At 44.9% G+C, this 14,161-nt stretch overlaps 1 protein-coding gene across 1 annotated transcript; it reads left to right on the plus strand.

Annotated features, from left to right (window-relative positions):
• Positions 1-2,347: 2,347 nt before the first annotated feature.
• On the plus strand, positions 2,348-13,784 carry DUSP11 (dual specificity phosphatase 11). Its single transcript, XM_034761720.1, has 10 exons — positions 2,348-2,525; positions 3,716-3,791; positions 4,693-4,824; positions 5,858-5,981; positions 7,922-7,982; positions 8,408-8,454; positions 9,636-9,711; positions 10,080-10,205; positions 10,627-10,671; positions 11,440-13,784. The coding sequence occupies exons 1-10, from the start codon at positions 2,491-2,493 to the stop codon at positions 11,705-11,707; spliced, it is 990 nt and encodes a 329-aa protein (XP_034617611.1). The 5' UTR covers positions 2,348-2,490; the 3' UTR covers positions 11,708-13,784.
• The last annotated feature ends 377 nt before the right edge of the window (positions 13,785-14,161 follow it).

A 14,161-nucleotide genomic window follows, 5' to 3' on the forward strand; every position in this document is an offset into this window, starting at 1 on the left:
AGGTAAATCCCTTCTCTCTGTCTGCCAAGAGGTGTGGTGCCTCCTTCTCTGCCTCCCCTGCACTCTGTCCTTCCTCTTGTCTTCTCCTCTCTCCTGGTGATCTCCAAACCCATATGGTCTCTTCCCTCCTCTCCTCATCCTAGCTGTCTCCCCTCTCTCCACCCCATTGTCCCATCAGTTCTCTCCCTTCCATTTCTCTGGTACCCAGTACATCCACTACTTTTACCTCCTTATCCCCTCCCTGTTAATGCTCTGTCTAATCCACCCATTTCCCCTGGACAGTCCCTTGCTACAGGGCAGGAATCAGTGGCCCAGATTAAATGCACTAGCAGCACCAAGTTGGGAGCTAGGTCATAGAGGCGTTCTTGAATTTTCATCCGCTGCCAAGCTCTTGCCCTCTCTGAATGTAGAAGAGCAAGAAGCAGCTCCTTCCTTTGTATTACACACCCCGGTATGGAATGTAGCTTTAAAGCTGCGATCCACTAGCTCTGTCTATACCTGACTGTCACAACATGCCCAGACACCAGGTTTATTAGGTTTCGTTTCCAAAACCAATCTTGCTTTCCCTCTGCACTAATCCCTCAGTTCCTATTCTGTCCAGTAAGCCATCACTGCTGGGTATATCCCTTCTCTCTAGCTGTCTCTATGGGGAAGCGGGTGAAATCCCCCTGTCTCTTTCACCCACTCGTCCCCATTTCCCTTAGGCCAGGGCACGGCACTCACCAGGGCACTTAGGGCCCCGCAATCACTGCTATGACATCAGCTCTCATTTCTTTCTCACACTTGGCAAACAATATGGGAACCTTTCTCCTGCCCCCCAGATTCTGCCTCAGGCTAGGGCTGTGGGCTAGGCTAGGGCTGATGCAATGGCACCTCCCACCACCCCACCCCCAATCCGCTGTTCATCCCTATCCCTTTGAATGCAACTGCTGTTTCTCAACTGCCATGGAACCGTCCACTGTCCCTTCAACAGGACATTATTTGGCTGCTGTTGTCACCCGGTCTGGCTCCAGCACAGGACATTGCTCCCTGCAGAGGGACACACTATTCCTCTTTGTTGCGCTGGAATGTGTGTGCACATTTGGGAGTAGGAGTGGTTTATGCTGCTTGATACTTGGGATGAGTGGGAACACTGTGCAGGAATCATCCTTCTGGATCAGGCGGACATAGCTCATTAGATGATCAATTTCCTGCGAGAGATAAAGTGGGGGAGATAATATATTTTATTGTACCAACTTCTGTTGGTGAGAGAGACAAGCTCAGAAGTGTGTCTCTCTCAACAATAGAAGTCAGTCCAATAAAAGATATTATTTCCCCCACCTTGTCTCCCTAATATCCTGGGAGCAACATGGCTACAACACACCTCAGAAAGACAGACAAAGCTGGCCATCAGAGACTCTCAAAGGACTTAACAGATACCCTACTGAATCATGATCCTGAGAGGTGCTGAGCGCCTCCACTCCGATTGACTTGACAAGACCCCTAGTGCCTTTTCTAAAGATGGGTACATTTGGTACCCTCCAGCCATCCAGTATAGCAGCTTTTTAAAAAATGCTACAGCCCAACCTCTGCGACCCTCCCACTTTGCAGGGTCCTACAGCCAGGGATCCAGCCCAAGCCCTAAAGTCTACACCGCAATTAAACAGCCTCTTAAACCCATCCCGAACAGCCTGAATCAGCCGCAGGTATCTAACTGCAGTGTAGAGGAGACATACCCTTAGAACATACTGCTAGAGTTAGGTAGGAATCTGGGACTTCAGCATAAGAGAGATTGGGGTGCTGGCATTGGGCTGGGACCCAGGGGATTGTGGGTAACAGAGAACAGGACATTGGGGCTCGGCCTGGAGGATTCTGGGTAACAGAAAAGAGGGTGCTGAGGCTGGGTCAGGGCGATTGTGGGTAACAGAGAGGGGGTGCCAGGGCTGGGCCCCAGGGGGATTGTGGGTAACAGAGAAAGGGACATTGGGGCTTGGCCTGGAGGATTCTGGGTAACAGAAGAGGGTGCTGAGGCTGGTCCCTGGAGGATTGTGGGTAACGGTGAAGGGGAGATTGGGGCTGGTCCCTGGGGGATTGTGAGTAAGGCGAAAGGGACAATGGGGCTGGGATCCAGGAGGATTGTGGGTAAAGGCTGGGCCGGCCCTTGCTGGGCGGGGTCGAGGCTCTGCGTGCCACAATCCGCGGCTTTCCGAAGGGGCGGGGCTAGCTGAATGGGCGGGGCAAAGGGGCCAAAAGGCGGGAGGGGAGCGGCGGGCCGGCTCTGATGTCAGAATGGGCGGGGCACGCTGGCGGGGGCGGCCTTGCGCGTGGCGGCGTCACGTCCCCTGCGTGAGGTCGTGGGAACCGGAAGCGCCGAGCGCCGGCTGGGTTCTGCGGGGCCGGGAGCTGGGAGCGTCTCTGGCGGCGCGCCCCGGCCTGGGTATCGGGTGGGCGGCGCTGGGCGGCGGGGCGGGCTCGGGGCCTCGCTGGGGGAGCCGGGGCGGAGCCGGAGCTATGCCGGGGAACGGCAACACCCGCCTGCCGGACAGGTGAGACCAGCTCTCCCAGCTGGGGCCCTTCCCCTCTGCCCCGGCGTGAGACTCCTGCGGGCCCCGGGCCTGGGGGTGTTACCTGGAGCCCCTCCCCCCGCCTCTTTCGAAGTGGTGCCGCGTTGAAAGTAACCCTCCCCACCCCCCACTAGGGAGTTCTTGGTGTCCCCTCCCTTGTCCCCTCCCCCTTCAGCTACTGGCCACTTGGCGCCTCGCTTTCCAGGGGAGATGAGGGACTTGAAATCCCCGGTTCCCCGAATCCACTGAGCTTCTGGGATCCTGCCCTAGCTGGGGGGGGGCGACTGAGACCCTTCAGGTGCATCCCCCATGCTAGTGCCTGGGGCTGCGTGTAGCGAGCTGGACCCAATAGTAACGGAACCTTTATCCATATGTTTCCTTTAAGAGGGTCTCTATGAATTGTATGAACTCATTGGCAGACTGCTATGAAATCAGGACACCAATAAGTTTTACTCTCACCTCTATCACCTGTAACACTGTGTTGAGTGCAAAACGCTGCCGGAGTTGTGGCTAGCATAGCCGCGGTGATTTGCATTTCTGATGACTATTTTACTACTTGTACATGTGCCCAATAGACTCTGGGGAAGGGGGGTTGAAATAAGTGTGACTTGGCCTGTTTTAGCTTTTTCCCTTGGCAATAAACTGATTTTGCAATATACAGCACTAATTTCAATAGCTGGGTCTAAATAATTTTAGAAAGGGCTCTATCAGTGACGCTAACTGATCTGGATTAGTTGACACACAGAAATTGGGATTTGGTAATACATCTGTATTCATCTATGCTAAGCTTTGCCAGCAGGAAGGAAATAAAGCCCAGTAAGAGGGAGGCATGGAATGAAGACAGAATGTAAAAGGCAAGGCCTTGTCTACACCACACAGCTTTTAGAAAAGTCAGCGTGTGTAAACGCTCTTTGTCAGTACTGCTGACAAAATACTTCCAGCCCTGCGAGCAGTGTTAGCTTTGTCGGCAGGAGAGTGCTCCTGCTGACAGAACCGCATTGATACTGCCACTTGTGTCAGCAAAACTTTTGTCTTTCGCGGGGGGGGCTTTTTTAAGTACCTGTGAAAGACAAAAGTTTTGTTGACAATTTCGCAGTGTAGACATTCCCCAATGGGAAGTTGTGGCATTACTATGGGAAGTTGTGGCATTACTCATCACATCTCTCTTCTAGATGGACAGACTATCTGCCACTTGGACAAAGAATGCCGGGTACTAGGTTCATCGCTTTCAAAGTTCCTTTAAAAAAGGTAAGTGAAAGATGATTGAGTTTGGCCTCTTATGGGGTCGTTTTGGATCTGCAGTTTTTAACTGTAACAGAAAACATGGACTTAGTGATCTCAGAGCAGGGATTTTTCAAATCCACTCTATATGCATCCGAAAAAGTGGGCTGTAGCCCACGAAATCTTATGCTCTAATAAATTTGTTAGTCTCTAAGGTGCCACAAGTTCTCCTGTTCTTTTTGCGGATACAGACTAACACGGCTGCTACTCTGAAATAAGTAGTAGCTGTTATTCCTTTATCAGAAATATCTAGATGATTCTGCTTTTATGCCCCCTGTTGCCTCCCTTGTGTTAATATCTCAGTTGCTATGCTGAGATTTTCATTTGTTTATTTCTTTAACATGCTTGCGTATTTAAAAATGCATAGGATGGTAAGCTTGTGAATACTGACAGATGGCCATACGATTGGCACCAGCAGCAACGTTCAAAGGTGAACCTCCACCTCTTTAGATGCATTTCTCTGCCATTTGTGTATCCTCTTAGGATTACTGCCAGATGTGTCTGCATGTAGAGAGCTCCAATCACTATAGTGTTTGGGATTCTTGGAACACAGCTGAGCAATCTGATGCACTAATGTCAGGGAGAAGATGCTCTCAATAGATCAGTATCAACACGCTTCAATATTTAATGTATCTGCTTATACCCAAGGCCTCTTCCTGTTTGGTACCTAGATTCTGACACCATTTACCTGTTTAGGGGGTACACCAATGGGCTGTGGGTTGGTGGGCGATTTAAGTCTTTACTATGGTGGTCCCTAGAGTTCATGGGAACTCTCCCTCTCCAAGTTGTTGTAAAGTGCCTTGAGATTCTTGTTTAGGGTGCTGCAATTGTGCACAATAAACTATTAAATATTAATATTTCTCGCCAGAGTTTTGAATGGAGACTTGCCCCAAAAGACAGATTTTCTCCTTTTGACCTCCTTAAGAAAGTTAGAGAACAGAAAGAAGAACTTGGCATGATCATTGATCTAACATACACAACGCGCTATTATGGACCGGAGGTAAGTTAGGATGCAACAACTATCGTAGGCCCCAATACTTCTGCTCTCTCACAGATTTTTCTGTGGGACGTTGAGCATGTCGGTTAGCCTCTCTGTGCCTCAGTTTCCCATCTCACAGAGGCATTGGGAGGGTTAATCCATTGAAAATAGTGAGACTCAGATACTGTAGTAATGGGGGTGAGGGGAAGATTGTGCCTGTGTGGATCTGAAAGCAGGATCAGGGCCTAAAAATCCCCTCAGTGTGCCCAAGTGAATGAAGTGGACTTCAAATTTCTCTGGATATGGTGGACTCTGTAAGTGACTACGTGTTACCATGTTCTGTCATTTCACTCTCACAGCACCGCTAAACAAAGGCTTCTGAATTCCGGTTCAAACTATTGATGGCATTAATTTAATTGAATTAATTTATTGATGGCATTAATTACCTGGAAACAGTTGTTTAAAATTCTCCTCTAGCCTTTCTGCTACATGCACTTTGTGTTTTTAAAAAACAGATGGGAAGGAAACCTGGGACAAATAAGAAACAATAGCAAAGGAATGTGTTGGTCAAAAATATTTTTGTTGGTATCTCACAGTTGTCTAAGTGTGCTATCAGATCTTGCATCTTGGTAGTCACTTGTGAATCACTGTTACTAAATATGGGCTGTAAAGTCTCCATAATAGTCTAGTGTAAAACTACTCTAGTTCAGAACTCTTTATGGTGTGTGCTTTATTAGAGCCCTCGCATCAGTTCTGGTTCACTGTAAGAATTGTTTCAGGCAAATTTCACTCCATGTATTTATACATAATTGTATTTCAGCACTTCTGGGAGATGCCTGGTATATCTGATAATATGGTGCTGTTGTAACTTACCTGAGTTATTGCGGAGGATTTCACTTACCAGACTAAAATCTCACAGGCACCCTTTCAGGTTTAGTTTTTAAACTGTAGAAGCATATGCTTTCTATAAAGCACGTGGACCCTTTTAATGATAGAAATGTTTGGTTTTATGGTCCATACAAAAATGTGTTGGATTCCCCTTTGTTTTTTGTAGGAGCTACCAAAGACACTGTGCTACTCCAAGATCTTGACAGTTGGGCATGAAGTACCAGATAATGAAACAATTTTTAAATTTAAATGTGCTGTGAAAGAGTTTTTATGGGAGAACAGAGATAACGGTGAGCATAGATTACCTCTAATTCTTATTTTATCTTAAAAACTCCATTGTAATTAAAATGTCTTGAGCTATAATGAACATAATCTCTTGTAGATTTCAGTGTGCTAGGGAAATTCTCTTATAATCTTGTGTACAATTAGTTCCCTGCCTTTGGTAACCCATATGGGTTTCGTCTCATCTTGGCATGTGAAGATCCAAGAGGATGTCAAGGCAACAATGCCAGTTGCCTTTGGCAGTAGCAGTAACATTGGATTCATGGTTAAGTGAACACTGAGTTCAAAAAAAGAACTAGATAAATTCATGGAGGATAGGTCCATCAATGGCTATTAGTCAGGATGGGCCGGATGGTGTCCCCAGCCTCTGTTTGCCAGAAGCTGGGAATGGGCGACAGGATGGATCACTTAGTGATTACCAGTTCTGTTCATTCCCTCTGGGGCACCTGGCATTGGCCACTTTCGGAAGACAGGATGCTGGGCTAGATGGACCTTTGGTCTAACCCAGTATGGCCATTCTTACGTTCTTATTAGTATAGTCAAGCACAGTGAGGTTTCATCTAGCACTAATAAAATTTTTGGACAAATTTATTTGACAAAAAGTGCAGTTTCGGTCCACTTATAACTTCATGAATAAGGCTAAGATTTAGTCACAGTTATTTTTGGTAAAAGTCATGGGCAGGTCATGGGCAATACATAAAAATTCATGGTCCGTGACCTGTCCATGACTTTAACCAAAAATATCCATGGCTAAATCTTTACTTCTGGGGCCCTACTGCTCCAAGGGGGCCTGCTCCAGGGCTGGGGGCTGACTGCCCCCGAGCCACTGCTCCCAGGGACCGCTCTCCGAACAGACTGAGTGCCCCTGGGGCTGCTGCTCCAGCACCCCCTTTCTTCCCCCCACCCCCCAGACTGCTGGTGCTCAGGTGGTCCCCAGGGTACTCCCAGGACCACTGCTCGGATGCTCCCTGGAGCCAGCTGCCCAGGGCTGTCCAAGCAGCGGCTGGTGCACCTGGCTCCAGGGCACTCCCCAGGGGCACTGCTTGGGCAGTTTGTGAGACCAGCCGCTGCTCAGGTGGTCCCCAGAGCCAGCTGCCTCTCAAGCACCGGCTGGTGCAGCTGGTCTTGTGGACCCTTGGGCCAGCTGCTCGAGCGACCCTGAAGTCTGCCACACCAGCCTCTGCAGAGGTTGTGGAAAGTCCTGGAATCTGTGATTTCTGTGACCTCCGTTAAACAATCGCAGACTTATTTGTGAATTTCACACCAGTAGTTGTGTCCATTTGTAAAATGGTTGGAGGAAGGAGGTGGTGGAGCTGCAGCTTCTACCCCTTAAACCTTTAACCACTGTGCTAGGGCACTCACCTGGGGTGTGAGACCCCGTTTTGAATCCTGGCTGTTAAACAGTGTGTTGCAGGTCTGAGGTTCACCAAAAAAATCTTTAAAATATCAAATTCAATTCAATGTAAACCAAAATTTGTTCATTTTTTTTTGTACTGCCACCAAACTGAAAAATCAGTTAGTTACCCAGCTCTAATTTAATTTCTAATGTGTCAATATCACTTCCTTACAGATACTGTGTTATATGCCTTATGTTAAGCATTAACCCAGGTTTACACTCATCAGAACTCTGCCATAAGGCTGCTCTTCATACTGTCTTTATGTTCCTTGTGCGACGTGCCCATGTTTTCTCCTAAACAAGATTTGTGACTAAATTGTGTGACCTGACTGGTTTTTATAAGCAAGAGTTGAATAATCAGTGATAATTAGCCATAAATGTGAGCTTGTCTTTAAGCACTGTTGGAGAGATGTTAATTTGTTTACGTTGGCGTAATCAGCGAATGACTAACAAATGTAATCAGATTTGCTTCCTTCTCCTTTCTGATGCCCACTGCCTGCCTGAAAATGAGCACTATATTAAAAAGCATAACTTGAATTTCCTATCTCATAGATAAACTCATTGGAGTTCACTGCACGCATGGCTTAAACAGAACTGGTTACCTTGTTTGTAGGTGAGATATCTTAAACTCTTGTAGTTGAGCTGTGCTAGATGGGTATTTCTGTAGTAGCACAAGGGATGGGAAAATTACTTATCCAATGTTTGCCTCACTATAGCTATTCCTGGACTCTAATGTTAAGTGCACTGGTCAAGGGCCCAGTGACGATATAAAATCTTGGATTTCATGAACAGACCAGGATTAGAAGTTCTCTGGGCAGATAAGTACAGATGCTCTCAGGGCATGTATGTTTTTTGTGAACGAGCCTTGGTATGGCAATCAGAAATTTACCTCTGCTGTAAAAGCTGTAAGTACTCTGATAGCCCATCATGGCCTGTAAATACATAATCTAAAAAAAGCATCCAGAGAGAGAGAGGTTTCTTTCATTCTTAAGCATTATTCCCATAATTAGAGCTCATGTATTATGTTTCTCTATTCAGGTACCTAATTGATGTTGAAGGCATGGAACCAAATGTCGCTATAGAGCGTAAGTATAAGGAGAGCACTGTTTTTCCTGTTTCTTTTATGGAGCGAAACACTGGCTAATAGCTTACATTCAAAAGGTTCTAGGCACTAGGAGAGCTAGGAAGTTCCCTCTAGGAGAAGAGCGCAGAGGGAGAACTTGCAAGATCAGTTTTGCACTATAGGAAAATGTAAGATTGGAAGAGTGGATGGATAATAGAAAATGGGAGGGCAAAGAGGAAGAGGTTTATTGTGATGATGGATTGATTTTTGCTACAGTGCCCTTGGAATCCATCTTAAGCCAGACTGATGTCAGTGAATCCCTGGATTTGAAACCCAGGTGACTTATGGGTGGGAGTGCAAAGTAAATTGAGCAATGTTCCACTCCATTGCCAGGCCATCTCATTGCATCTCTTACAGTAGAACCTCAGAGTTACGAATCCCTCGGGAATGGAGGTTGTTCATAACTCTCAACAAAACGTTACGGTGGTTCTTTCAAAAGTTTACAGCTGAACATTGACTTAATACAGCTTTGAAACTTTACTATGCAGAAGAAAAATGCTGCTTTTAACCATGTTAATTTAAATGAAACAAGCAATTTCCTTACCTTGTCAAATCTTTCTTAAACTTTCTCTTTATTTTAGTAGTTTATGGTTAACACTGTACTGTATTTGCTATTTTGGGGGGTGGGAGGGTGTTTGCTGCTGCCTGATTGTGTACTTCTGGTTCCAAATGAGGTGTGTGGTTGACTCTGGTGTTCATAACTCTGGTGTTCGTAGCTCTGTGGCTCTTCTTTATAAACAAGAGAAGACCTGCTCCGCCCAATGGGTCATTCATGCAGCCATGAGCTGTCGTCAAAGGGACATGTAGAAATGGAGTTGCACCTTGATGTTTTAAATGGCATCCCTTCGTTCCAGTCTGCATCTCTCTTCTGTACCTTAAAGGACATCTTCCTAATATCCAACCTTCCGATACCTATATGCTTAACCTGTGCTCATGTGAGCCTAACTGAATTACTGGTAATAAGTTGGGGTGTGCTCAGTGTCAAAACCAAAGGGTTAAAATCATTCTGAGTTCTTTATTATTGCTACTATGGAGTGTCTTCAGTGCTTTGCCAACATATGATCTACCCCCTGTCCTGAGTAGCCTAGTGTAAAATATCTATGTATAATGGTGTTTTGTAACTTAACTCTTCCCTCCTCATAGTGTTCAACAGGTCGCGAGGGCATTCTATAGAGAGGCAGAACTATATTGAGGACCTTCAGAAGGGTCCCATCAGAATGTAAGTCACTGTTTCGATATCTGTTTGTGTCTGGGTGCTAGAATGAAGAATAGTTAGCTCATGTCAGCTATTTAATGGACCGAGTTTAGCTTTTTCACTCCTGTTAGCTGATGAAGAAGCAGGGATCAGTGGATAGGGAAGCCAGGAGATCTGGGCTGTGTTTCACATTCTGCTGGTGACTTTGGGCAAGTCACTCTGCCTCCCAGTACCTCAGTTTTCCCATCTTTAAAATGGGAATCACACCCACCTCTTAAAGTGGTTTGCGGTGCAATTATCACTGAGACTGTAAAGAGAATAAAAACTTCCCTGCAACTTCATTGAGTGATTCTGTAGATTCGGGCTGAGCTAATGGAACATTTTTGTTTAAGGAACCATGCTGCAGATGGACTAGCATTTGATTTAATCAAAGGACAAAGCAGCACAGCACCAAATTTGGATTTCCAAGTAGTTGGACATCATCCGTATTCACAACAGCTCCCACTGGCAGATGGCAGGTTGGTATTTAGTTTTCATCTCTAACGTCGGGTCTGGTAAAGTGGATTGGATCAAGGGAAAAGGTATATTTTTGAAAGTGACAAAGGTAAACAGGCGCACAAGATTGCAAGCCAGGCACTCAAGTTCAAATCTTGGTCCCAAAACTCACTTTGTCTAGGAAGTGAGTTTAAACTCAGTTGCTAAGACTGTTTCAACCATAGTATGGACAAGACCTATCGAGCTGGTTGCTTCTGTGGCAATTATTTAAATTTTGCACTAGATTATGCACTCCTTGTGGGAGGTGCATAATAAATGAAATAGCTTTAGTACTCTAGGGTACTTTAGCACAAAGAAGGGCCCTACTCTGATTCTGACTTCAGTGACTTGTGCAGAATTGCCTTTGTCATAATAAGGCTGTAACTCTTCTTCTCCTGCTCTTAGGCTCTTCCCTTCTTGGCAAGGAAAGGGAAGAAAAAGAGAACAAAGGTAAATGGCTTCTTCTTTACTCCTGGGATGTAGGCATTTGCACTTCCTCCCATCAAGTGTCATAGGATGATACTACATCTGCAGCTCCCACCTCTTAAGTAACCCTCTCTAGTCCTTGCTTCATGGATCTGTGGGTGAACTTTCGCTTCCTAAATCTTAATAGATTATTGGGCTGAATTTAATTCTTCCATAGTTCACGATTTGGGAGTTACAAAAGCCAACCAGATATGTTTGTAAGTTGAAAGAGATAAAAGTACAAGAATGCTCTTTAAGAGTTAATCTGTTACATAATACAGAACTGAACCTTCCAGTGTGTGGTTGACAATCAAACGAAAGTGACCAGGGGAATGTTTCATAACCTTTAATTACTCCTTCTGGGCCAAAATATGGGGGGGAGGGGGGAGGTGGTATTCCTCCTGTTAGGACAAACTGGATGGGGTGGGAGGCAGGGGAATACTTCTGTGAAGACTTCTTGCGCGACATTTGACTAGCGTAAAAGAGGTAGGCAGTAGTAATACTTGACCACCACTTTAGGGTACTGTAAAGCTTCATGTTTGTAAAAGATCTTAGCATTTTTCCTCTGAGGATCTATGTAAATGCAAAGTATTAAGAGACTGAGAGTCTTAACATGATTAATAGAGCCTGTCAAAGTAGAATTGATGCCTCACTAGTGCAGTTTATCTCTGATGTGGCTTAGGAGCTTCAAGAGTTGAGATCTCATGAACAGCTCGGCCATCCAGGTAAATGACCTTGACCTTTCTCTTTCAGAGCCTTGTACCCTGTCAGGAATTTCCATGGGGTTTATGACAATGGGAGATCTGCTTGTTTCAAGGAATGTGTCCCTACAGCCAACTTGGCCCAGCAAACACCGCCTTACCACTTGGGACCTGTCAACTACCCTGTTCCCCTACCTTATAACAAACAGTATAATTACAATGGACCATACTTTCCAGTGCAAAATCCTCATTATATACAACGGGAAATGTATAAAATGAAAACATCCAGCAGACCCAAAAGGAATCACTATACAAATTAACGTGAGGGGCTCATCTGGTGGAAGAACTTGATAGTGCGCTATATGGAGTCCACTCTGTGGCTTTTTTTTAAATCTAGAAGCTTTATTCGAGAATGAATCTTTTATTCATTCTAATTCCTTTGCTGTGGTGCCCATCACTGGCCAATTGCCAGTCAGGAAACACAAAGGAAGGAATCATTAATTTTAATATTGAGACTGTTTTTAAGTTTTATTTTTCCTAACCACCTTCATAACAAACCCTCATCTTTTTACTGTATTGAAATATTGTGACATCCATGTTAAAATGACGTATCGAGTTATAAATGGACACCCAATATAAATATGGACTCAAACTGACTAGGTGGTTTCCATGAGAAACGTCGTGTGCATTGTTTAAACTCTAAGGGAATTGTGTTTTAAACAAATGCCTTCCCCTGCAGTTGTTTATAACCAAAGCATAGCATGGCAATACCTGGAAAGATAACCAAAGTGAAATTGAATAGTAGAGTGGGCCAGAGATCAGCCTTTCCATCCCATGAAAAACTCAAATTTTTGAGAACTTTCATCCCAAAGATCAAATTAAAAAAGCTTCATGGGAAGGATAGACTCAAAAAATCCCACTTGATTGATTTCCCACAGAATTCTTTGGCTTGCTGCCCAGCTCCCTATGAAGTCTGATTTCTGGTTGCCTGTTTTCCGTCACAAGAGCTGTCTAAATTGATAGGTTTCTACAGAATGTTTCAATGTTGATGAATTGGCATTTTGCTGAAGAAAAACCTTCAGCTGGAAAACTTAGGACCGGTTCTACTTAATAGCCTAATGTTTCCATTCTTCAAGAGGAACAAAATCTAGTATAATCATTTTCATTTTACATTGTTTTAAACATGTGTTTTTAACCTTAGTAGTCGCCTAAATGTAACAGGTGAGGGACTGGGTGGCTCTAGGAAGCCTGAAGGTTGGTTGTTCATATCCAGTTCAGATTGAAATTGAATGTCAGCAAGGTCATTGCTCCTTATCCGCTACCTATGAGACAGGTGACTGTTGCAAACCACCATGGTTATCACTCTATGTGGCAGTCTCACAGAGGCCGAGGATGGAAGCAGAGACTCTCTCCTCACCGCAGAGCTGATCAGTGTGGAGACAGACACGTTGTCATTTATGTCCATGAGACTTGTATTAACTGTTCCTGCTCTGTGGAGAAACGGAGGAGACTGATCTCCAGGGCTTTCAGCCTGGCACCTCATTTTACCAGCACTACATTGACAAGGATGTTCAAAGCAAGTTGCTAGTGTCCATTTAGTGAGGCTAACATGGTCCTAGTTCTGTGAGAATGTGGAAAGGATAGTGTCACTTAAGCTTTGTCTTCACTGCTTAAAAAGGGGATTTCTTTGCAGCAAGATAAATGCAGGGCAGTTCTTACTGCAACATCCTAAGTAGAGACCAAGGCACTTGTGTTTTCTGTGAGGTGGCCAGGCGAGGTCTGCACTGTACTTCTACCTGGGGTTAACAGCGCTGAGTTTACCTTGCAGTAAAACTAATGTGCCTTGTTTTTTTTGTTTTGCAGCAGAGTAGGTAATGCATGTTATCCTATGAGAAAAGCAACTTTGTGTCAGTGAAGACAAACCCTGAGGGTGGGTTTGCTCTGTGAATTAATAGCCAATGTGTCCTACCAGCAACAGGATTCTGAATCTGGCATGATTAATTCTTGATTAGGATAACTTTGCTGATGCACACTGAAAGCTGCTCTAAATTAGTGTGTTCATTCTAGGGCCATAGTCCTTGAATAAGAGAAAACAAGTCTTCTCCCTAACCTAAGAGCTTCAGGTGGACAGGATTGCATGTGCCTTGGCATCATGATTTCATTCCTTGTCCAGTTGCTGGCTGGCTTATGCAGTAAAGCCCCTCACACTTAAACTATCTGAGAGCAAGAATTGACCAGTGGTGTGGAAGGTAAGTCAACACAGTCTGCAGCTTCCTTAGGAATATCAATTCTTGTATTTGTTATTCACATCTCCGTGGAGGTATTATTTGCTGTAGTCAGCGAAAGTGTGTTTTAAATTGGAAGTAAAGTTTAAGCTTAATAAACTGTATTAATGAGCTCCTGAAGTGCTTCATAAACTTCTTGTGCATTTTATAAATGACTCTAGCTAGCTATCCCTTGCTTGCCTTTGAGGTGCAGCAGCTTGTAATAAAATGTGGTTTGATTAGGCGGTCGGTACCCTTCCTCGCTGGTGTGGTTTCTATTCCTGGCTCTTTCTGATTTGCTGTTTGACTTTATACTTAACTTGCATGTGTCTCATTTTCCTCATCTGTAAAATTGGGGTATTTCCCCCCACACATCTTCTTTAAAATAATGTTACAATCATTGGATGGAAGGAGTTAAGCAGCTAACTCAGGCCTCATGATTTTTGTGGAGGATGTTGGTGTTTGGAGTTTACTGTGCAGGACAGCTGGGATTGTTGTGAGAGCATGATA

This window comes from Trachemys scripta, chromosome 2, assembly GCF_013100865.1.
Source record: "Trachemys scripta elegans isolate TJP31775 chromosome 2, CAS_Tse_1.0, whole genome shotgun sequence".
NCBI lineage: Eukaryota > Metazoa > Chordata > Testudines > Emydidae > Trachemys > Trachemys scripta.